Genomic DNA, 25324 nt, shown 5'->3' with positions numbered 1-25324 from the left:
GCTGATGTTGATGCCAAATGCTGAGGATAAGTGAGAAGAGGGCCTCCTCTTCCTCCTCTGTAAACAAGAGATTAAATAGACTGGAGTGATGTGAACCCAGTGACTGCACGCTGCCATTCATTGTCTTCAGCAATAACACCAAACATAGTTTAATTCTATTGGATGCACACAAGGACATTTGGGGTTTAGTACATTTTAGGGGACAAAGTGCTGAGTTGTCTTAAATTTGACTCAGTTTTCTTGTTCGCCTCACTGAGCACTCTGTTTCTTACTTCCTGAGAGAAGACTCAGGCCCCCACAATGCCACATTTCCAGGAGTTCACCGTGCCATAAGTGCTAAAGTTCAGATACTCGTTGGGTATCAAAGGAACAAACATTTTGACTTGCAGCAGGGAAACCAATGGCTCATCTCCACTCACTCAGTCAGCAACTTGCTCACCCCTTTTGTCTGTTAGCGAGCACTGCTGAGCATCATGAAACTTTGTGGCGAGATCAAGCGTAGGATCGATAAGTTATTATATTTTATTGCATAACTGAATGCCTTTCTTTAGAAATGCAAAATAGGGCATCGGTATTAGATGCTCCGAGCTTTTCCTCCTCTGACAAACCAAAGATGTCTGCTGTGAACGAGTATCCGTGTTTAAAAATTCCACATTTACATTGATTCAGACCAGAAAGTTACTTCTGTTTTTCCTGAACCAGCCCACATGAAACGCACAACATGAACCGCTAATTCTGTCTGCGTGCTAGCTAGCCCAGGAAGAGGGTGGCCCTGGTGACCTCAAAGTGGAATTTGCGAGTTTGTTGCCATGTTGGCATGTTTACATTGGAAATCTTTGTTGTGTTTACACTAAGATCAAAGCATTCAGCATTCAGTAAAGCTTTCCTTTTTGGAGGACAGGAATCAGAACATCAAACGTAACAGTGCCGCTACGTTAGCTGGTAGGCAACTGCTACCTGCCAGTTAGCAAGCTAGCTAATTAGGCAAAAGGTTATTAAAGACATAACTGTCCCATTACTTTCAGTTCTTTTGTGGGGCACTTTATTCTCCAGAGGAGCAGTTGCAGCTGAAAGCTGAAGGTGCAACACAGCTAATATCTTGCCTTGGTGAAACTTCACAAAATATTAAGTCTATGCATTGCTATGGTTCTGACATAAACATAACTAGTAGGCTTGGCTGTTAAATGTCGCCATCATAAATGCTGCTCTGTATGCGCCTGTACCTGGGGACCCCATCTACTTTGAACAAAACTGGCATATTAGCACATTAGCAGCTAGTTTGGTACGCCCACAAAGACTAAGGACCAGAATAAATTCACATGCTAGCAGCTAGTTGCTTCTAGCTAGCTGCTAGCAGCTAGCAGCACAAAACATTTCTGCTTTGCTTCTAGCTAGCTGCTAGCAGCTAGCTAGAAGCAAAGCAGAAATGTTTTGTTGTTGGCTGCCAAAGAGAACACTGCATCAATTCTTGGATGTGAAAAGCGAATGTCCCCCCAACAAAAAGAAGATCCATCTATGTTTAATGTTAGCCACATTAGCAGTGAATGTGACTGGACCGATAGCATGAGCCCCATCTCATTTTTCTATACATTACTTTTAAAAAGTATCTTAGCGTTACTCTACAGTTTGTGTCCGCAGATTCAGAGATATTATCCGATTGCTCCAGAGGACCACCCACTTGGGTTCATGTTGATTTATATTTAAAATACCAACAGATACAAAGCTAGGAAATAAATACATAAGCAAAACATACATTTTGTACATCTAAAGCAATAATTTCCCCAAATCTTGTGAGGTCCTCAGGTAAAACAGGCGATGTGCAAAAAAGCTTTAGTTTCAAATGAGTGGCTGCACTTTGATTTTGTTTTAGGCTGCGTGATATTTGTATTGTTGTCGATTCCCATGTGGCACCCGTTATTGTCCTTTAGCCACAGCAGTACTCACAGATGCCGACTTAAAGGGAAATTGCAGTCTTTTACAAATTACAAATACCTGAATTTCCCTTCAAGAGAACAAGGAGGGCTGTTTCTGAAGTCATGTAAGGAGCAACAGACAGAAGCCCTTCTTAAGTGTCCAAGTGTGCTGAAGTGGGGGCCAGCTCAGTATGTCCGTGGTCCCGGGGTGAAAAGCAGTCGTCAGAATGGATGAAATGCAGGGCAGTCTGGTTGTAGCTCTGCAGGGCCTGCTGCTTTTCCACTGCGCTGAAATACAGCGAGTGAGGGTGGACCTGCTGAATATGCCTTTTAATAGTGCTGACCTTCAGTGTGGCCAGAGTGGCTCCACACACCATGCAGATCAGCCCGTGCCTCCTACAGTCGTAATCCATCAAGTAATCTGTCCGCCAGCGCACCTGGTAGTTCCTCCTCTGGTCCTTGCCGGGGTAATGACCATGACGAGAAGGTGTGTTTGCAGCGCCGCCATCCTTTGATTTGCCCTTGGCTTCGCCCACAGCTTCCTCCTTTATCACCAGTTTGCTGGGTATTTTGACATCAGGGGAGGCGTCTTCATTAGTCTCTCCTGCGGTACTGAGGACATCAACTTCACTGGGGTTGATTTCTGTGGGAAAAAATAAGAGGGAGGGGATGCCACATTCTTGCCTAGTTCCACCACAAAATCAAGTCACACGCTAGTGTCTTTCTTGTTGTAGCTGATAGCACTTTTCCAGCCTTTCTAACCACCCACAGTGCTGACTCAAGTGGCGTCTTCACGGTAAGTTGCAAACAAGCTATGTTAATACACGCTATGTGATTAGCACTCCCGCCTGGTTTGACCGAGCCAGGACCTCATAAGTTCTCCCTGTGCCTGCATGTGAATCAGATTAATTTATACACTTTAAACTGAATGAATGTATGGTTAAACTGTGACTTGTAGTCTAAAGTGCTTTGAGTGGTCAGTAAGGTTAGAAATAGTTAATAAACAAGCAAACTATCATCTTCATTTTTCAATAAAACCCTAACAGAACAATGTTCCTGACAAAGCGCGCGTTGTTTAACAGATTATCTGCTGCATTAGCTAACTTACTCGCTACACTGCAATTCTTGTGGAATCTTTTACTGACTGTATCAGCTGTGAAATGTCAGTTTCGGCTGGACTCTATAGATAATTGCAAATGCTGAGATTTACGTATTTTTCGGATTATAAAACGCACCAGATTATAAGGCACACTAAGCGAAACAAAACAGTTAGATAAGTCAAACTTTACTCAACTCATTCTTCTTGCTTCCGTACCATTGATTCATTAATGCTGAATTCTCTGGCAGCTGCTCTATTCCCATGTTGTTGCAGTCTATTAATGACTAACCTCGTATTGTGGATGGATTATCTCAGTTGTTCTCCTGACTGAACTTTGGTCCGTTTACAGCATCCTGCCATGCGATTACATTTGTCTCTAACCATCAGGAACCCTCACGTTAACTTTTATCGAGTGGAAAAAAGTTAGCGTTCATCCTCCAAATTCACTGTGGTTATGGTATGCTAACATAGCTGTGTTGCTAGCGAACACGTAGCACATCATTGTATACCAGCTAGCCCAACTTCAGTAACCCTACAAACGTCACTGCTGTTTAGTTTTCTGTCTTCATTTATGTTGGAGGTGATAGCAGAGCTGTACGTTTGAATTCTTTCAGAAATCTCTCAGTCAGAACTGAGAGATTTCTGAATTTATTAAATGAACTCCGTTACATTTAATAAATTCTGTTTTCATGGATGCCTGGATGTTAAACTTCCTTGTTACACCTGGTAAAGCAGCAACACTGATCATTTTATTAAAGATGAAAGAATTTAGACAGTTTTTAACTCTCAGTGATGCCATAGTGTTCGTTTGACTTTGGGACCTGAAGCGGACGGAGTTTAGGACCCAGATTACTCCACGAGGCTCCTGACTACGGCAGCCATGATGCTCCAACAATCCATCAAGCGCAGTGTTGCCAACTTAGCGACTTTGTTGCTATATTTAACGAGTTTTCAGACCCCCTAGTGACTTTTTTTCGAAAAAAAGTCGTTAAAAAAAAAGACGTGAAAGCGCATATCGCTTTTACTCTCAACAAGCAGCGGGTGCTGTAACACAGTCAGTTCTTCTTTTACTCTTTTACTCTTATGCTGTTTTGTGGATCAGGTTTAAAACTACTTATAAACACACACACACAAAGTAACTCCACCAGAGTGCCTATTTTGGGTCACTTTTGCCGGTCCAAGCCCGGGTAAAGGAGCAGGGTTGGAATTGTGACATTAAAAAAACAATAATTGCTAAAATAAATTTAATTTTTAGTTCTAAATAAATTCTAAATGCATTTAGGACGTTTTTTACTCACTTTATGTCTCTTCCACGATGTTATTTCTCTCTCCAACAACATAGATTACAATTACATTGGCATGACCAATTATGCAAATTAGGTGATGACGTCATTTAGCGACTTCTAGCGACTTTTAGGACAGCCATTAGCGATTTTCCTTACTGAGGAGTTGGCAACACTGATCAAGCGGTGCGGCTTCGTAGCTTAGCAAAGTCGCACTAAAACATTTTTGACAGATTTTTGAGCGCCGTGTACATAAAATCGATTCGAGGTCAGTAAGCACAACCAGAATTTATACGTAAGGCGCTCTGTCGATATTTGAGAAAATTAAAGGAGTGCGTTTAAAGTGAGCCTTATAGTGCGGAAAATACGGTACATGTACAAATGTCTGTTTTCTCAGGCTAAACAGTAAGTGAGGATGCTAAAAAGACCAGCCAAACAAACACAAACAACTCTTAACACAGCAGTCAGGTGCTTTTGAGCCTCTGTGAGTGGGAATGTGTTGTGTTCCACTGACTGTGGATGTCAGCAGCAGCTGACAAAGCTGACTTATAAAACATGAAAAGTACAAAACCACCAAACTTTCTAAAAAAGGCCTAATATTGTTGAAAAATACCACTAACAAGTTTACAGCTTTACAGAGACGTGTATCAGTGCTGAAAGCTTCTCACCATCTTGGATCTGCATGCCTTCACTGGGGTAATCTTTGGTCCAGGCTGCAGCCATGGCTTCCCTTTCCTGTCGGCTCAGGGTTGTGGTCTCCGGGTGACATTCCTGGATGTGGCGGCGGAAGCTGCTAACCTTGGTTTCATGCAGGACCTGAGAACACACCATACAGAACATGCCCTGGCCTTGAGGCCCGTAGGCCACCAGATAGTCCAGACGCAGCCGCCACGGGTCGCCCCCGTGTAGCCTCCTCTTCTTAGGCTGCCGGAAGGGCTGCAGACCCTGCTGGGGAACTCCGACACCGCCGTCCTCACCAATAAGACAGGTGTCCTGAGTGAAAGTGCCGTCGCCCTCCGTGTACACGTCAGTGTTGATCTGGATGGTTTCCACGTCCTCAGAGAAGAGCCCCACAGCGCCATCTTTGGTGTTGGTCTCTGATTTGTTAGAGTGCTCCGCTTCTTCTGCTACAGGACACAGAAACATACAACATTTCTAATATTAAATAATCCGTTTGTTTCAGTCCCACTGTGGCTACATCAGTGTTCAAATGACAGCTGTGAGTCATTCAGACATTCAGAAAACCCCAATTTTCCAGTTTTTTTAACAGCAAATTGTGCAGTTTGATGTCTCATTGCACTGAAATCAAAGCATATCACAGATAAGTAATTGGAGTTAAAAAAGAAATCATTGAATCATCTTACAGAAATGTTTTCTAAACCTTTGACTCATCAAAATAGCCTCCTTTGGCAGATATAACAGCTGAACACAGTCGTGGCTTCTGTCTTCAACAGAAATCAAATCTTCTCCCATATCTGTAGCAGAAGTTCCCATAAATGTGGACCTTTGTAGGCTGCTTTGCTTTCACTCTTCTGTCCAGTTCATCCCAAACCAGCTCGATGGCGTTTCAGTCTGGAGGCTGTGCTGAACACTCCGTGTTTTCAAGCTCACCATCTTGTTTTTGATCCTGAGGTAGTTCTGGCACAGCTTGGTCTTATGTTTGGGGTCATTTTCCTGCTGTAGGATGAAGCCCTGACCGAACAGAGGGTGCTGCACGGTGCTGGATCAGCAAACAGCCCCAGACCATCACACTTCCTCCTCCATGTTTGACAGTTGATGCCACACACTCTGGAGCTTTCACCTACTCGACGGCGTACAAAGCTCCTGCGTGACGAACCGAAGATTTCAAGCTTTGATTATTTAGTCCATAATACCTCTTTGTCTTATTCTGACGTCTGGCGTTCTACCTGCAGCTCGAAGTCTTCTCTGCACAGTTCAAACTGAGACTTGCTCACTATAACCACTGTTATGCTTGAAGCTGTTGTCCTGTGAGCCGCCGTCACACAGCTGTTAACTCTCAGAAACTTGTCCTCTGACTCAGTCGTGTCTTTGGGTCTGCAGACCTCTTCCTGTCACACTTTGTTTCTGAGTGCAGAAGGAAACTGGACTCACTGACACCTCGACTTTGTTTGCAGTTATTTTACTGTTTGGGGCAACCTTACCTTTTCTAACCTCTGGCAGTTCAACACTTTGTACCATTTCAAGCTGTTCACTGGACTTGAATGACTTAAATCGCAATAACTGGAAAAATTAGTGTAGGTCACGTCCCCACAGCTTCATTCAGAGAGGAAGAGCAGAGAGCCACATAGTGTCACAGTCTGTGAGAAATCAAGTGACATATCATCTTTAGAGAGGTCACGTTGTTGTGCGTGAGATAGATATAAGGCCAGAAAAGGTGGAGAGCTGGGTCTCTGACTCTGGCCTCCATCAGCACCATCGCTGCACTTCTATCATTAGTTTTGATGGAAGTTATTCCTGTTTCAGTTTAAATTGTTTAGTTTCATGAGTGTGACACGTGACAGTTTAAAGTGTCCATACTGATGCTACTGTGAGAAGTAACTGATGAAGTCACTGCTGCTCTTCCTCCTGCACATTTAAATGCATCTCTGTCACTGTAGAGAAACATCTGTTCACTCTCACAGATCCAGCTGCTCTGTGAGAACGACTGAAGCAACAAACAGACTCCAGTTCCTGTTAACCTCTCATCAAAACGCTGACAGCAGCTGTTGTTAATGTGACCAATCACAGTAAAGAGTTCAGCAGGTAACAGGTGTGTCAGGTTAAGTCATACATAAATGTCTACATAAAGGTGTAGATGGTGCCAGACTAAATCATGTCTAACATGTTGGCGTTTCGTCTTTGTCACTGTCTCATTGAACTGCTGTTCAATGATCACCACAGACTACTGACAGGGGTCAAAGGTGAATTTGGAAGGAAGATCTGGTTTGAGAATATTCATCAAACAATCGTTTCTGTTGCTGATCCCACTTGTGTTCAGGCTGACTCGGACATTCATGGTCTCTGTGGATGTCAGCAAAGCTATCATGACTGATTTTGAGCTCCTGGATCAGGGCTGTCCAACTCCAGGCCTCGAGGGCTTTTAGATCTCACCCTGGGTCAAACACACCTGAATCACATGATTGGTTCATTACCAGGCCTCTGGGGAACTTCAAGACATGTTGAGGAGCTAATTTAGCCATTTAAATCATCTGTGTTTAATCAAGGACACACATAAAACCTGCAGGACAGCAGCCCCCCAGGCCTGGAGTTGGACACCCCTGTCTTAGGCTACGTTCACACTGCAGGTCTTAATGCTCAATTCTGATTTTTTGATCAAATCCGATTTTTTTTGTCTGCTTGTTCACACTACAAATAAAATGTGACAGCAAACGCGCTCTAGTGTGAACGCTCAAAGCGGCCGCATGCGCAAAAGAAGACGTCACACACAACACGCTTTGTTTAGACGCAGACCAAACAGTATGTTTGACTGATGGCCCTTAATATAAAGACTTCGGGCTTCACGTTTCCCAATTTTTGCTTCAAGTTATTTTGTTATTTACATAATAATGTAGATAACCTAATAATGATCCTTATTGCTGTTTTAGAGGAGCGCTGCTTCTAGTTGCAGATTTCTGTCAGAATCTGCAGATTATACAGAACAAATAAAATGTTCACGTTTCTCCAACGTTGTCTTCCCAACAGGAAGCATTCGCGATGTCTTCTCCGACGCTGATAATTGGCGTCTGTCTTGTGTCAGTGACGTAAAAGACGGATTTAATGCGACCCGACCATTCAAACAGCAGTCGCTTTCTAAAACATCAGATATGTATCAGATTCAGCACCACATACGAAAGTGACCCAGGTCGGATTTGAAAATATCGGATTTGTGCCGTTCACACTGTCATAGCATGATGGATATGGGTCAAAAGATTGGATTTGATGCGCTTTCGCCTGCAGTGTGAACGTAGCCTTAGACAGTATAGGACCGTATGAAAGGTGGAACCTGGTGTTTGAATCCAACCAGCATGATAAGCTTAAATGAATCTCTGGTAACCTTTTACTGACCATGACGATCCCAGCCTGCTCTGCACCAGTGCAACCATCTGACTCAAACAAGTTTGGCTTGAATCTGAAAATTACATATAAAATTTCAAATTTCCAGTTTGTGTCCATCTGTCTCCACCAACACTAAAGAATGAGTCATCTTACCCTCCCAGCCTCTCTTTCTAATGCTTTGGAGTCTGAAGATGAACTGAACTGGGGTATTGCTGATTCACACGCTCTGACAGCCAAACACATTACAGGGTTTATCCACTGCTAAATACAGTAAACACTGCACACTTAGCTAACAGACACACTGGATCCAAACTGTGACCACAGCTTAATGGATGTGAACCATGAACACATCAGAAGGAAAAACGAAGATGGTGAAAGTGTAAAAGGACCACAGGGTGACATCACGATCTTATGACTGCCAGTATGTGATCACCTGGAAGCAATGATCGAAAAAACAAAGGATCTCACTTATTATCATGTCGTTATCATTATCAGCCAATCAGATTTAGCTGCTCATCATTTGACCTCGCCGATCCACGTGACTACAGAACCATTTCTTTAATTCCAACACTGCGTTTTGCTCGTGGGCGTGTGAGGTGTCGCACTTCTTACCGTGAGTCTGAGTCCAGGCCTGAAGGATGCAGTGTTTCTCCTCAGAGCTGTACACCAGTGAGTTAGGGTGGGTGTCCAGCAGGTGGCTCTTTATGTGGTCCAGGTGAAGAGAGGGCAGCACCGCTCCACACACCATGCACAGCAGCCGACCCGCATGAGACTCGTACTCCATCAAGAACTCCTGACGGAACCAGGCGTGCAGCGAGTCGTTCAGATAGCGCTCCAAGATCTGCGCCGACGGCTCGGGCAGGTACTGCTCCTCTTCTTTAGGCTGCGGGGCTTCACCCTCCACAGAGCAGGGAGTCAGGCTGATGGGCTGCTGGGTTTGCTCCTGGGCTGTCGCAGGGTCTGCAGTTTCTGCTTATAGTAGAGACAAAACAGCATGACAACAAATCAACTGTTTTACTAGCTTTTATCCAGCAGACAGGTAACGTCAGGTGTTCATTCCAGTTTATATGATTACACCATGGTTATTATAGATGTTTTAACTCTTTTTAACTCCACAATCTGCACTTTTCTGCCACCTGCTGTGAACACACGGGGCGGCTGCAGCTCAGGAGGTGGAGGAGGTCATCTGCTAATCAGAAGGTCGGTCGTTCCATCCCTGGCCTGCATGCCAAATATGCTTTGGCACTAACCCAGAGTTGTGTGCGAATGTGTGTGAGTGTTAGATAAAAGGCACTAATGTCGAAAAAGTGCTTGTGTGAGTGGGTGAAAACTGCATGCTGCATGAAGCGCTCGATCCCAGCTTTCACTTTGTCACAGGCTCAGTGGTTCAGCTTCTCCTGTTTGCTTTTCCAAGCATTATGGGATAGCAGCTCCATTTTCTCCAGTGATTATTAATGTTATTTTTGTCAGGCAAGAAAGAGTGCTATATCTCTCTGTCTACCTTCAAACAGTCCAATGCAATCAAACATTACATCATCAGTTCCTCCTCACACATACACCATGATATGAGTTCATACTGAGTTTGAGGAAGACGTCTACTTAAACCAACCCACCTCCAGTCTGTTGACCCGAGTGCCTAGTGTCCTCTTCGCCCTGAAGTGAGGGTCCCGAAGCAGGGCTGTATAACTTCTGCCCTCCCCCCAAACTCAGGTGGCTCTCCCACCCCGAGCGGATCACCTCTTTGTCAGCGGCGCTCCACAGCAGGGAGTCCGGGTGCTTCTGTCTGATGTGCCTCTTGATAGTGCTGAGCTTCAGAGTGGCCAACGAACTACCGCACACCATGCAGATCATGCCGTGCCTCTGGGGGTCAAAGTCCATCAGGTACTCGCTGCGCCAGTACTCGTGGTAGTACCGGCGGTGGTCTCGGCCTGGGATCCGGCTCAGGCCTGGACGCGAGGCTCTCTGCACCCTGGGTTTGGCTCCAGAGGGCCCCGGGGCCAGGGAGAGGAGGAGGGGGTGATCTGGGCTCTCTGTGATGCTCCAGTAGCTGGTGCTTGGTGACTGGACAGGCGTGACCACACCGCTCTCTGATTCCACCTCTCCATGGCCATTGGCAAGACCGTCTTCTTCAGACAAGAACAAGACAGAGGACAGATCAGAGCAGCAGGTTTCAAACTGAAGCAGAGTCTTCATGTTGCTAAAGCAGAGATCTCAGACTTCAGCTGTGGGCCACTGTCATCTCATGTGAGGCCACAAAACAAGAAAACACCCACAAATATTTCAAAAAATGTCGTGTTTTGTTTGTTTTTTAAAATGTAAAATATTGTATAAAAAGACAAAACTTGACATAAACACAATTTTGTTCGTATTTAACAAAATCAAAGTGACACCTCAGCCAATCCGACATGCTCTCTGCTCATGTCGCCTTCATATTAAATCAGTTTTCTTTTTAAAGAACGTATTTTAACATTGCACTCAACAACAAACAAATCCTCCCTAAAAAAAAAGTCACTTCGAGGGCTAAATTGCATTCGATTTCTTCACGTCCGTGTAGAAGTCGGGGTGATGTGGGCCGCAAGTGGCTAACGCGTGAAAAATACAGTTCAGTTTACAGACGAGCATCATCTGTAAAAGCAGAAGTGTTTGGCAGGCTGCTGATTCAGGTGTGTGTTAACACAATGCTACGATCTTTCCAGGATGTCCCAGTAAATTCAGCTCAGGTTCAGATCATGCAGCCCTTCAGGCCTCAGTTAGCAGGAGAGGCTCTTCTTGCGTAAAGAACATGGTGCCATTGGGTTTGTAAAGCTGCATCTGAACAAACCAAGACTTCTGAAATAATGTTGATGGTGGGACCTTAAGTTAGCTGTGCATAAATGCCTACACATCTCAATACACTGAAACGATGTAAGCAATAGTAGGGTGATGTCATCTTGTTCTCAAGCTTTCCTGAAAGTCTGACCTCTGACCTTAAGACTCGAAGATTCTCTTTTTGAACTCGTCTGAGATTTTTCGTAGACACAGCCATGGTATCAATTTGAAGCTCCCACACCACTTTGTTCTTGAGTTACTGCACGCACAAACTTGGGTGTCTACATGGCCCGCCTGCCCGTCAAATTGTTGAAGCTGCTGCTAAATTTAATTTCAGTTTTGATTTATATTCAAAATTAAATTGAGGAGCACACTTCTCTATTCCTCAAGTCAATTTATGTAGCACCAACTCACAACACCAGCCGTCTCAGTGCTCAGGCATCGTCCTCGCATTCTCCAAGACTGTGTTAAATCATCTGGTCAAAAATCTTCTTTTAGACTTCTTCACCTCCCACCATTCAATCCTTGGCTCTACGTTCACCGACTTCCTCTTCTTCATTTTTTCCCTTGCATTGCCTTTTAATGTGTTGTTTTAAAATGTGCTATATAAATAAATAAACCTTAAAGTCATCCTATAGACTAGCACATGATGCTGCCTAGTTACGTTCTCCCATAGACTTTGCAGTCTCCTATCTCTTTCAGACTGCACACTCAATAATAATCACACGTCCAACAAATAATCAGTAGTCTGACTCCATGCATTGCACTGGCTCACTCAAAAACAAATCCCTGTAGCTGACAGAGACCAATAAAAACAATATACACCTGAACATCAGCAGACTTGGAGCAAAACAATCTAGTTTCCAATTATATGAAGTTATTAAGGTAGAGGCTGTCCACACAGGTCTATTTCTATCTCACTGCAGATGGGTAACATTTAAATAGTGTGTTTAAATGATACCAATCTTTACAAAAACCCAAACGATCACATGAGCAGCAGAGATATCATGTGAGTGAACTGTTAGGTCTAACATTGGTAGGCATCTTTCAGGCTAGAAACGCTAGCCTTTCAGTTCCTCACAGCTTTAAACTTAAAAGTCACGCTGCTGTCATTTGGTAATCAAGCACAACTTGCTTACGGACATTTCTGCGGTCAGCTCGCACCTCACGTGAAAGGATAACCCTGCCTTTTTTATCCGATCAGCGTTTATTCCGCTCGATGACAGGTCTGAGACGGCCTGTACCTCCGCTGTCCACTAGGTGTCAGCAGTGTGCGCTTCGCCTGGCTGCCTGCGTGCAGTTGAGCCTTTGTTTATAGGAGCCACAGAGACGGAGGGGCCATGCTGCTCCATGGCTTTGTCCCTGACACGGATTAACTGGCTGCCTGATAATGGCTGTATATCTGACAGCCACGCAGACCCACTTAGCGTTGGAACAAAAACAAGAAAATTAACACTAGATGTGTTTTTTTGCTCTTTACCTACTAACTCGCTGTCCTCCTGCGTGGTTTCCTCCTGCCCGCTTGTCATTAATGAGAGCAGCTCCGGCTGATAGGCACAGCGGAGCTTCACGGGCTCCCCCTGCCCCGCTCCTTTCTCTTCCATCACTGGATCGCTGCTCTCGCTTCAGTCGTGGTTGGCGGTGCTTCGTTCAGTGGGTCGTGTCGCCGTCGTGGGGCATGTCACCCTCACAACAACAACACGTTCTCGCCGCTCCGCAGCGCTCGACACGCATCTGCCAGGCGCTCTATAACGAGCCCACCGCCGAGGAGCCCGTGCTCTCCGCGGTCCCCCCACGCGCCCCGCACGGGAGCCAAGTTAACTTTTCATGCAAGCACACAATCATAAATCCACCGGCGAAAAGGGCCGCTGCTCCGCGGTGCTCGGTGGAGGCGCCTCGGCTCAGGCCTCTACTCATGAATTTTTAGGCTCTTGCTTGTCTTCAGGGTGGGGAGCCGGACTAGGGGCCCCTGGGGCTCCTTAAGGGGCTCCTGGGTAAATTTAAAGAGACAGTAGCAGCTACGACGATGCACACCCACCCCGGGGGGGCAGAGGGAGCAGCAGGCGCTAATACCGGTAAGCTGCTGCTGCTGCTGTCCCACAGCCGCGACATGAAGGCAGAGCGCCGGTTAACCACGAGGCGGTGAGTCGGGGCCCCTCAGCAGCGCCTGCTTTGTACCGGGGCAGCACGCGCTGTTTTCATGTGTCATACACATCTGTGCAGATGTTCAGCGGCGCACGTGTTCATGACTTCCTTCTCGATTAGTAAACTTGTCTGAGTTGACATAGTCCGACTGAAACCTCTGATACACTAACTTCGATGGCCTCAGCTGTAAACAGTCTTAAACTCATGTTATTAAAATGAAAAATGTTTCAGCTGCTGACACCTTTGAATCACAAAGATTTACACACGTTTAATTCATGTATTCAGTCCCTAGCTATAGTCTTGCTGTGACGTCAGTGTAGTTTTTTCAAACCGGATCCACGTTAAAGGAACCGGGCCGTGGCCCCCAGCGCCCTAACGTTGTTTGTCCGTCAGCCCCGCCCTCGTGCTCATTTGGTCGTTGTGTAGAAAAGTGGATCCCTGCTTGAAGCGTGTGCACATGAATTCAGGTCATGTGTAGAAAAAGACAATAAATCAATGGACCTTTGTGCAGCTATTCCAGTAGGGAACAGCTGTGCGGGGCCTCCGTGTCCCGGCACCACATTATCTGAGCCTCCTGCAGACAGACAGACAGACAGACAGACAGGGGGACAGGGGGACTCGTGACAGGTTTGTAAAATCCTTTTAATGCGACCCAGTGAATGGATGTGGCGTGGAAAGGAGGGGGCGTTGCACACTACTGTCTCTATGTACACAGACACACACACACACACAGCGAGCATCCCACATCCTGGTACTTTTCAGCGTTGTCAAGGCAGCCTGAGCACGACTGGCGGAAAGTAGCTGCAGTGTCCTGGCAGAATATCTGTGCAAAACCGCCCCCAAAGTGTCCCGGAAAGTTAAGTGCCGCTAAAAGGTAACGGACGTGCATGTTTTCTGTCGCTCGTGCTTCCGGGCGCGCGGCTTTGCGGCTCGAATCTGCGCCTGTCCTCGCGGCTTTCACGCGCAGACAGGCGCCAGTCCGCGAGGACCAGAGCAGGAAAATGTTGTCCATTGTGCCGCTGAGAGACACAACGATCCAGGCACCATTTCCGCTCTAGTGCGACCGCTTTTCCACGGCCGCTCTGCGTGTTTTGCTGTAGGTTGTTCGGCTGAGTGGCCTGGTGGCGTTTGACTGAAACACACTGAGAATAAAGAAAAATGGCAGATATACTTTGTGATAGAGAGAGACAGCTTTAAAGGGACAGCGACACGCTGTTTTCTTCCTGCTTTCTGGAGCCGAAGCACTCCCACACACGACGACAATTTCATTTATTTCATAGCTATCGCCTGAAATCTTACACTGAAACTCGCGTTTCACGCGGGAATCTGCACAGATGTTGTGACAGATGAGGTGGGCGTCGTGCACGAATTTATTGTCTCCTGACTGGTGCACGAAATCCTGCTGGAGTGAGTGCTACAGATCTTAGAGTACGTCAGTGCTCCACTGAGACCACCTTACTCCGTGTACTCTGTGTACTTTCATCATGAGGCACACACATGTGAGTCAAACAGATCAAATGACTTTGGTTGAACTTATTTGGTGGAAATAAAAAAAAACGTGTAAATTGTTACATTTTTGTAAATAGCTATTTGACTCTTCAATCCTCGCTAATATCATCTTTACTTTGTGCAATTGAAGGGAATTATTGTGTTAATGTTGTTGTGCTTGATGTTGCATTACTGATCAGTGAGCATGTTGTAATTCCCATGGCTCCAATCAGAGATCCTGAAGCGCAGGATTTCAGTGTGCAGCACTATGGCCACCGCACCTGCTTATACACTCTTTAAATCTGCAATTGCAATCCTCAGTTTGAAATTTAGAGCAACAGTAGGTGCTACACATTGTGTTGATGCATGCTCGATCATCCAGGTAAGGAAATCCCAAGAAGGTCTTCATTCTGTTCATCGGAAACGTTTCGTCACTCATCCAAGTGACTTCAACTTTTTGTTTATTACAAAGTAGTACCTAGTCTTTAGATTATTTTCATCGCATTTTAATGCAAAGATTGTTTTCTGTTCCTCAGGATATCTGCACTCCAATGTGATGTCGGAGAGCATAAGAGGTGCTCAGAAACACGATGATGCTGACGATGACAGTTAGGATCCTGGACTGAGGGGCTACCAAGGCCAATCACTGCTGTTGGATGAGAACCGATGGGCTGTCTAACCTGGCAACAGCATGCCGACTGCAAAAGGTAAAGGTGGCTCAACGTCCCACCGTTACCGGCCGGCCTCGGAGTACGATGATGCCACGCTCGCCCTAAAGCGAGAGTACTGGAGAAACAAGAAGCGAGAGCAGCGGGCCCGTCTGTCAGAGGAGAGGGAAAGGCACAAACACAGCAGCAGCAGCCAGGGAGGAAAGCAGCTAAATGCCCCTGTGGAAGAGGCTTCCACTCTGGCCCAGTCATCAGGTGCTTTGTCACCTCCTCTGCAGAGTAATGATAATTCATACAATTCTGTGTCAAAGCACGGAAATGCTCTGGGGGAGGGGTCACGTGAAACCACTGACAGCCAAAAGGAGAAGTGGCTCCAGACAGTAAAGCTCAACAAGCGTCTGCCTCAGTTGCCAGCGTCCTGTTCTATCTCTGCCAAATCAGCCAGCGGCAACGCAGCCGCAGGTAAACGTCAGACAGCAACCGTTTCCTCACCCGTGTCCAGTGGGACTCAGCTGAACACCGTATCCTCAGTGCCTCCAGTCAGAGTGACCAGAATAACCAATGGCAGCTCCAGTAAAACAGCACCTCAGCCATGTGTGTCTATGCAGGGTGCGTCAGTCCCCAGAAACCAACATAAGGCACAGGTTGTATTACCCACTCAGCCCAAAGTCTTACCCACGGGTCTCGTTCTCGTGTCCTCTCCGTGCGGCCCCACTTCCACTAAAGCAGAGAGCAAAACAGCCATCTCAACACCTCAGAGTGGAACAAAGCGTGCCTTGGTCACCACACAGAGGGCTAAAGGTGTCGGCGATGCACGAGCTTCTCTGGAGTCCGACGAGGAAAGAGCGGCCAAGCGTCGGGAACAGTGGCGGATCAAAAAGCGAGAGCAGCGAGCGAAGCTTGCAGCTAGGTTAGCTAAAGCCAGAGAGAGGACGCAGGGTGCAGAGATGACGTTTCAGAGGCTAACGGCACCAAAAACCAGACACGTGGGAAGCATAGTTCTTCCATCAGAGTCACTTTTGAGAGGAGCAAGCCAGAAGCAGTGTCATACACGGGTCAAAACACCATTTACATCAGCCAAAAGTGAAAACAATAAGCTGCAAAGTGGGACAGCAACTGTAGTTGTGACTGCTCTGCAAACATCTGATGTTCCATCTGTGAAAAAACCAGTAGACTCTCAGGGAAAGGTTCCAAGTTATCATCTTGGCGGTGTTACCCGGGGTATCGCGAGATATAAAACGCCTAGACAAAGGTTCATCGAAGCACAGAGAAACTTAATGAACCATAGAAGTCTACGGTGTAAATCCCCAATGCTGCCCTCAGCTTTTGGTAGCAGAAGCATGCCCAAAATCAACCCTGACGACACGCCCGAGCAGATAATAGCTAAACGGAGAGAGTACTGGCGGCTCAAAAAGCGCGAGCAGCGAGCTAAGCTGTCCATGGAGGTAAAGGTTCGGTTGAAAGAGAGAGATTCTTTGATGAGGAGGGTGAAACGTTACCAGAAGATCCTCGAGGAGATGAGGAAGACTCGAGTGCTGGCGCAGTCAACCGGAAGTGCCCTCGCGCACAGCCCGGAGACCATCGGAGGATTCATCAAAGAGGACGGCACGCTGACTGCCAACATCCCTCACAGCTCTGCAGATCACAGCGTAGCAGAAGACAAAAGCCAAGCAGAGCTTTGTGTAGTTTCTACAAACACTCCTTTGGCACAACAACAGTGTCAGCCTGACGCTAAACTGAGAAGCGTTGCTCCCATCAGGATACACCCGGCTCCCCCTCCTCTTTGCTTAGCTCAGGTGAAAGTCTCTGCTCCTGGACAGCTCGCCAACAAACTGCCGCGACTGCTCGCAGTTAGACCGCAGGCTCACCTCAAAAGCACAACCGTTCCTAATTTGCACTCGTCAGCTATCCAAACTGTGGGCCAGCTCACACTTACTCATCCACAGAGCCCTCAAAATTCAGCAGGTTCAAACGTTAGCAGCTGCGTTATGAAAATGACCATCTCGAGCAGAGCGCTGTCGCTGTCAGGCCCGTCTCTGGATGCAGGGCTGACGGAGGAGGAGAGGATGGCAAAGAAGAGGGAGTACTGGAGGATAAAGAAGCGTGAGCAGAGAGCAGCTCGCGCTGTCCGATTGAGACAGGGTGTTTTACATGCTCGGGCCGGTGCAGCCTTACAAAGGAGGAAGCCTCAGAAGCAGGGGACGCTGATCACTGTGCCTCAGAGTAGAAATCTCGCCGACACTACAGCAAACGCACCTCCTCTTTCCAACAACAGCGTGCTTTTTCTGCCTCGTGCAAACGAAATGAAACAGGAGAGTGACTCCATGCCAGCAGCTGACCTAAATTCTCCACCAGAACAAGCCATCTGTCCAGATATCAAACCCCCTACTTCCCCACCTCCAGCACCCCAGCTGGAGTCTGACCCATGTCTGAGCGCAGACAGCCAAACTGCCACTCTGCTAGCTGTGGCCTCCATGAAGAAGCTCCTGGAAGAATCTCTTAGCACGGTGACAGAATGTAAAAGCGAGCAGAACTCTATTAAAATGGAGACAATAGAAGAGGTTTCACAGCAAGACATGAAGCCAAATTTATCTCAGCTGTCCTTTGAAAGGGATGACACGGCTCCTATTGCTGCTGACCTCACTTTGCAGATAAAAAGCTGGGAGCTCGACAGCAAGGTCTCTGCAAAGGCCAGTTTACAAAGCCCTCAACTCAAGAACCCATCGCAGGTGAGCGAGACAGTTCCACCTCTTCCTGCTTCCAGTGATGTAGGTGTGCATCACACCAGCGAGCACTCGTCCCAGACCCCTTTGAACTACATAGTAAACACCTCCATGGAAGCTCCACGCAGAACCCAGAGACTTTGCGCTAAAAAAGGCGGCTATAAAACCTGCTGCTCTCCAGAGCCACCGAAGCTGCATCACATCACAGCCGTGACGCTGGATGACCTGCAACCACAGCAGGAACAGCATCAGGCACAAGAACAGAACATCTGCCCCGAATCGAAGCGGAGGTACAACAGCGCGGTGACGGAGCAGAGCGGCTTGACCAGCTTGCAGAGGAAGAGGGAGTACTGGAAGCTGATGAAGAGGCAGCAGAGGGCCAAGTTAAAGGCCAGGCAGAGAGACGGCGAGGGGGAGTGCAGCAGCGGGCTCTTCCCCAGAAGCATTCAGGTAACACGAGGAGCACTCGAGCTCTTTTCTGCAAGAGGTGAAGTTTCAGCGCTTTGGTGTGTAGCTAATAGCTAATGTTGATCATATTTGATAGTATGTTGAGCCCCTGATGTCAGCTGTGCATCATCATCATCATCAGATTCATCTTCACATGTGACTGTTTTTGAAAAATGAGTGCTAGCTCTGAGCCACGTAGCATTTCAGTCTTTTGAAGCCTCGTGTTGTGTTCAGGATCTGAGCGTGGCAGAAATTCAACACTCAAAGTAAAGAAGACTGCGTTTGATTTTCTTCCTCACGCCTTTTATCTGCATATAGAGTTCAATTTGATGATTGCAAAGGTGACAAGCTTGACTGAGGCCACTGAAATCTGCCGCGTGCTACCAGATGAACCATTTCCGACTAGTGCAGCTCGTGCAATGGGCAGAAAACCCAAGCATCACTTAAATGAATGAAAGCTGTTGAGTATTTAGCAGCATGTGCACATAGTGTCTATGTGAAAGAGGGGCCCTCCATGTAAAGAGTTTTTGACATACCTAAATTTCTCTATGTATATAAAAGTGGTTTCTGCAGTCGACTCAGTCCAGCTGAAGCTTGAATCGCTGCGACAGAAAATTCTCAGGCATATGGTATTTGAACGGGAAAAACAAAGTGGAGTTCATCTGAAGGGCGCCCATTAAAGCTAGGAGCAAACTCTGCCTCAGTTTCTGAAAAGCCGTTTGTTCATGTCATATTTTCTTCTTTCAGACCCCGGGGCTCGTTATTATCAACAGTCTTAAAGGGGCGAGTCCTCCAGCAAAACGAGCCCTCCAGCCCAAACCGCCTGTCTCTCCTCTGGACTCGGTGACCAGCATCCCTACCGTTCTGGTTGTTAGCCAAACAACATCTAATGCTCAACAGTCAGCGTGCACGCTCCAGGTCAGACTGCCCATCACCAGCAATGAGTACAGCAGCGTCAAACTTGGGCCTTCACATGCTGTATCCAGCTGTGCAGGAGTTTCTGAATCTCTACAGCTTTCACGAGCATCTAGAAGCACTGATGTAGACTCAGCTCCCGCCCTCCCCGCTGTGAAGCCACCAGACAAACCACTGTCCAGTACTGACATGCACCTCGTTGAACCCCTTGGTCAAAGTCTGTTAAAAATCCCCTCTGCTCACCTTCAGAGTCCCCCACACAAGAAACAATCCTCCACCCAGCTGGCACCGGTGAGCACCATGGTTCCTCCAAAGCCCATCCCGGGGGAAAGTGAGCAGGACTTTCTGAGGAGGAAGCGGGAGTACTGGAGGATAAAAAAGAAGGAGCAGAGAGCCAGGAAGGCAGTTCGGGAGAAGGGAATCACCCAAAGCTTCAACAGCTGGAAGACTAGGCTGCCTCCCCTGGGTCTACAGACAGAGGTGGGAGTTGCACAGTTACATAAACAGCTTGTTTTTTTTTATTATGATTATTGTATTCATATTACATACTACTGACATTTATATTATACTTAATAGGCTCAAGGTTTAGCTGGCATTTCTGGTTTTCTTCTTATTTATCTGGAAGGACCTTCTTGGTTAGCGTGTGCTAGTTCTCCTCTTACACTGCTTGATTAACCTGAGGGGTTCCACAAGGTTCAATCCTGGGTCCACTGATGTTTTCCTTTTATCATTCTGTCTTTTTATGGCATTTCTTATCCTTTATATGCCGTCTTTTAAGCCTCACCAGCCAAATAGGCTGCCCACCCTGGTTGGCTGTGACTGAGGCCATGATTACAGCTCCACTTGAATTACATTTAACATTCAGTCACGTGACTGATTTTACGACCAGCGTTCGTAATCTCGGTGAAGTATTTGATTCCTCGCTGAACTTTGACTCACATATAAAATGTACCTCACGTTCCTTTTACTTTCATTTAAGGAACATTTCTAAAATGCGAGCCTCGTTCTTTGAACTTGGCAAATTGTTCTCGCGTTTGTGTCATTGCACATGTTGTGATGCCCTTTTACCAGCTTAGACAAATCATCTTTGTCATGCCTCCAAACAATTACAAACTGCTGCAGTCAGACTCGTAACAGCCTCGATAACAAAACGACAGAGAACTTTCAAATTGATATGATAGGTGTGTCTGCTAAAAACCTTCGATGAGTTCAAATCTCATGACCTCAACCTCACCGTCGGACATCAGAGGTCAAGTTTTCTGAAAATCTTCTGAAGTCACATTGGATTTTGAAATTCATATCATAGTTGTATCTACCAGGAGAGTGAGGGATACCACTGTCCACCACCAGTATCGTTCTCTTTACATTGGTTCCCAGTAGATTTTAAAATTCTCACACTTATAATTAATTAATTTAAAAATTGAAGAGGGTCATTTCAGCAACATCAAGTATGTTCCCCACATAAATAAGGGTTAAACAAATCGGACACTAACGCAGGTTTTCTATCACAAGCCTGATACCATCATTTCCAGGACTGATCTCTCAGTGACACAGAAACAGAGTACTTTAGTAGCGGTCTCCAACCTTTTTTGCGCCACGGACCGGTTTATGCCCGACAATATTTTCACGGACCGGCCTTTAAGGTGTCGTGGATAAATACAACAAAATAAAACTAGTACCGGTACCAAAAAAAAGAAGATTTATTCATAACACACGTGAAAAGACCCAGGAAAACAGAGTTAACGATAAAAACGATAACAAAATAACGCTGAAAACCGATAAAAACCCTGAAAACTATACATTTCACACCTGAGCCTCAACTCTCGCGGCCCGGTACCAAACGACTCACAGACTGTTACCAGTCTGAGGCCCGGGGGTTGGGGACCGCTGCTTTAGTACTCCAGTAGAAAATGAGCAGATAACTAAATGGTGCACTCGTGCCCCCGTCCTTTGTTTGTAAGTAAATCAGAGGACCTAAAAGACACAAAAGCACCAGAAAGAAACGACAAAAATACACAAAATAATGTCAAAGTGACAAAACTACAGGAACTCTTAAGCATCTCTGCAGTCTGAGTTGTGTTTGGTTCACCGTGTTTCAGGGAGCTCATGAAAGCACGTAAAAACACTGCACGTGGCCTGTGCTTCAGTTTTTCACTCTTTGTCTAATATCTTTAGGCACCTGGTCAGTGGGTGAACTCTTCTGAGGAGTCAGAACATCTAATGAGGTGAGAGGTTTTTTTTGCTCGCTTTCTTTTGATATCAGCATCGTCAGCATTCAGGATAACAAAAATCTCCCTTCACAGCTCTTCAGTGGACTCGGCATCCTTCACATACTCTGATTACACAGCCCCAATCGAAGGTAAAGTGTGTCACTTTGAACTTGAACGAATGCACATAAAATAGTGAACGTAACCAAAAACAAACTCTGCCTTCTCAGATGAGTCAGAGCTGCTGTTTGCTGAAAGTGAGGAGGATTCTGTTTCCGATGCTGTGTGGAGGAGCCGCTACCTCATGGACTATGACCCACTCAACCAGCTGCTGGTGTGCATGGTGTGTGGGGAACTGCAATATTCCCACAGCCTAGAGGGAGTGAAGGCCCACATTGACGAGGCCCACCCGCACACCCTAACCTTGGAGCCCGGCGAGAAAGAGCAAATACGGGAGGCCTGGGATGAGCAGGTGTCCCGGCGGGAACGCTTCTTCAGCAGCCAGCTGCAGCAGCACAGCAGACCTGTGGCAGGTACGAGCTCGCATCACGCAGTTAAGTCACCTGACTTTGCAACACAGCAGAGTTAAAAGTAGCTGCAGGAGAGCATCTGTTAGCCTCATCTGTACGACTGATCCCAATGAGATTTATCCTTTAATCGCCTCATATATTCATATAATGTAATGGTAGCAACACTGGCTCAGCAGTTATATACAATAATTGACGGTGCAAACTCGCCTGACTGCACCGATCAGTGTGAAACAATTCAATTCAATTCAATTTTATTTATATAGCGCCAAATCACAACAAAAGTCGCCTCAAGGCGCTTCATAGATACAGAGAAAAACCCAACAATCATATGACCCCCTATGAGCAAGCACTTTGGCGACAGTGGGAAGGAAAAACTCCCTTTTAACAGGAAGAAACCTCCAGCAGAACCAGGCTCAGGGAGGGGCGGGGCCATCTGCTGTGATTGGTTGGGGTGAGAGAAGGAAGACAGGATAAAGACATGCTGTGGAAGAGAGACAGAGGTTAATAACAGATATGATTCAACACAGAGAGGTCTGTTAATACATAGTCAGTGAGAAAGGTGACTGGAAAGGAAAAACTCAATGCATCATGGGAATCCCCGGCAGCCTACGTCTATTGCAGCATAACTAAGGGAGGATTCAGGGTCACCTGGTCCAGCCCTAACTATATGCTTTAGCAAAAAGGCTAAGCCATTCCTCTGCAGATGATCTGTTAACAACGCTGTCTGACTTCTTTTGCAGAACCACACAAGAACTGACGAGCTGAAGAGACGGCTGCAGGAGGCAACTGAAGCCCGTGGACCAGGAGAAACAAACCCCGCCTCCTTTCTCTCGTGTGTTTGATTTCTTATCAGTGTGTTTACCTCTGCAGGAGGACACCTTGGAAAAGAAGGCCCTAAAGCAGCTTTACCTCATTTCCTACCAGGGTTGTGTATGTTTATCAAAGGCAGCGAGGACATTTTTATACTGAAGCTGCCTCATCTAAGATTTGCTGTCAGTCCTTCTCCTGTTGTGTTTGTTTTTTGTGCTCCTTTTTTTTCTCTCACCCCCAATCAGCTGCAGCAAACGGTTGCTCCTGCTTCTCCCAGAAGTTTCCTCCTGTTCAAAAGGAGCTCTTCCTCCTCTTGCTGCTCATAGGGGATCATTGCACTTCTCTATAATATTGTTGCTTCTTACAATACAGCACCTTGACATGAGTGTTGGAGTGAAACATTACTATTTAAAGAAAACTACATTTGGGAAATCTTCACTCTGGGAAGGCTAAGCTAATAGCATTCTGGACATATCAGTTTATTAGGCCACTTAATTTATTGATCCAATCACAGACTTGCACAAATATCTTCTTTGATCACATGACCTCTGTGGGCGCCTTGATAAAATATAACCTGTGTTTTCCAGCTGGAGCATACTCATAGCCAGTTTGTACATTCCTCACTCTGCAGGGGTAAACATTTCAGCATTCTGGGAAAACACTAAAGGTATTCCAAGGAAAAACGGGATAATAGGTGGTATGGGGGGTAAAAGAATGAGTCATAAAATTAGCAGCAGTGTCCAGGCTGTGAATTCCACAGTGGGAAGTGTTTTAGCACCAAATATAAAGACTAATATTGATTGTTGGAAAGTAAAAGGCTCAGCCTGCTGGCTGAGCTGCTGCGAGCACAAACTGGGGCTGAACGCACCGTGCTGAGGAACACTGTTGCTGAATATGTTTGTATTGGAGGTCTGGGTCACTGCACTTGTGCAGAGACACACTACCTGTCCACTGATAAGCAGCCGTGGCTTTTGTCAATGTGACATTTATAGTTGATTATACAACAAGTTAATATTTAACCCTGGGATTAGTCGGCTGTAGAGAAACAGCATCAGCACAACATTTTCTATGATCTGGACGCTGACTGAATCTGCTAGTGTGCAGATTTTCCTGCAGGCTTGTATTCAGGTTAGAGCCTTGATAGGGGCCTCTGGAACTGAGCTGCAATTTGCTCCTGCGTCACATCCTGACGTGTTCCTCCAGGGGCAACTTTTTGTACCGACACAACCTTCTTAGGGACAGTTTGTCACCTCTGCAAAAATCTCCTGCAGCGCTGTAAATAGACTAATATAAAGCTGGTTATGACATGCCAAATGTGACTTTTTCTGTGCCGCTCCACAATATTTGGAGCAGCCTTGTTATTTATTGAGTCTCCTCTTACGCAAGTGATCGTCGATGATGCATTATTCATATCTGTAGAAAGCGCCATGTTAGAAAAGAATTTCATTTGTGAATGTTATCAATCCAAGGCTTTCCTACTTAAGTAGTACATGGATGAAGTGCTCGGGAATGCTTTTCGATGATTTTTCTATGATTTTCATGACGACTACAACACTGAAATATTCTTGTATTTGAGCACAAAGCTGAGGAGGTGAACACTGTCTGTGGAAAGAGCTTGTGGTGATCAGATCACTCATGAAAATCAGACGTGATTGTCTGCCAGTTTAAAAAGGGAATGTTTAAATGCCTTTTCAGTAATAAACTTTTTCTACTGTTCATTCGAATCCTTTGTCTTTTTTGTTAAACTCTGTTTTCTCCAGTGCAGTTGTGTCACTTGTGTGGTATTATGATCAGAAATATTAAGACTTTCACATTAATAAGCACAGAAATTCCTGTTTGTACATTGACCGTATCGTTTTTATTGAATCCACTGAAGCTGCACTTGCACCAGTGGGGCAGCTTGCACCCAAAGTGTGCACTGTGGCTCCAGCCTGGGTCTGTGATGGGCAGCTGTGTGCAGTGCAAACTCAAACTTGCCAATGCACTGCATTAAGGCAACGGAGCTCTAAAACAAAGTAGAAACAGTGTCAGTTGGATGTAGAGCATGATGGTGCACCTCATCAGGAGCAATAACAGCTTCACAAACACACATTTTGCTAATTAACAAAACTACAATCAAAAACTGCAGCAGGGTGGTTAGCACTGTTGCCGCACAGCAAGAAGGTCCTGCGTTCAATTCCACCATCAGGCCGGGCTCTTTCTGTGTGGAGTTTGCATGTTCTCCCCGTGTTT

General features: G+C 46.1%; 2 protein-coding genes across 5 annotated transcripts; one reads left to right on the top strand and one right to left on the bottom strand.

The window, feature by feature from the left end:
* Positions 1-1395: 1395 nt before the first annotated feature.
* zfta (zinc finger translocation associated) lies at positions 1396-13498 on the bottom strand. Of its 2 annotated transcripts, none has more exons than XM_087837870.1 (5): positions 12640-13498; positions 9965-10477; positions 8964-9320; positions 4964-5422; positions 1396-2556 (listed from the first exon to the last, which is right to left on the bottom strand). In XM_087837870.1, exons 1-5 carry the CDS (start codon positions 12761-12763, stop codon positions 2066-2068), a joined length of 1944 nt encoding a protein of 647 aa, XP_087693996.1. In that variant the 5' UTR covers positions 12764-13498; the 3' UTR covers positions 1396-2065. The 2 variants fall into 2 exon arrangements, with proteins under 2 accessions (XP_087693996.1, XP_087693997.1); XM_087837871.1 differs by having other exon boundaries at positions 9965-10474.
* A 465-nt stretch (positions 13499-13963) lies between these two features.
* Positions 13964-24775, top strand: si:dkey-28a3.2 (uncharacterized). 3 transcript variants are annotated; one of them, XM_035916187.2, is made up of 8 exons: positions 13964-14178; positions 15329-18633; positions 19378-19548; positions 19795-20025; positions 21721-21770; positions 21849-21904; positions 21983-22285; positions 23023-24775. In XM_035916187.2, the coding sequence occupies exons 2-8, from the start codon at positions 15484-15486 to the stop codon at positions 23037-23039; spliced, it is 3978 nt and encodes a 1325-aa protein (XP_035772080.2). In that variant the 5' UTR covers positions 13964-14178; positions 15329-15483; the 3' UTR covers positions 23040-24775. The 3 variants fall into 3 exon arrangements, with proteins under 3 accessions (XP_035772080.2, XP_006809348.2, XP_006809349.2); XM_006809285.2 differs by having other exon boundaries at positions 19378-20025; XM_006809286.3 differs by having other exon boundaries at positions 13964-14803; positions 19378-20025.
* Positions 24776-25324: the final 549 nt, after the last annotated feature.

Source organism: Neolamprologus brichardi, chromosome 3, assembly GCF_056152115.1.
Source record: "Neolamprologus brichardi isolate AB-2024 chromosome 3, ASM5615211v1, whole genome shotgun sequence".
Classification (NCBI taxonomy): domain Eukaryota; kingdom Metazoa; phylum Chordata; class Actinopteri; order Cichliformes; family Cichlidae; genus Neolamprologus; species Neolamprologus brichardi.
The sequence above is the reverse complement of the archived record's forward strand: the minus strand, read 5'-3'. Positions and strand labels throughout refer to the sequence as shown.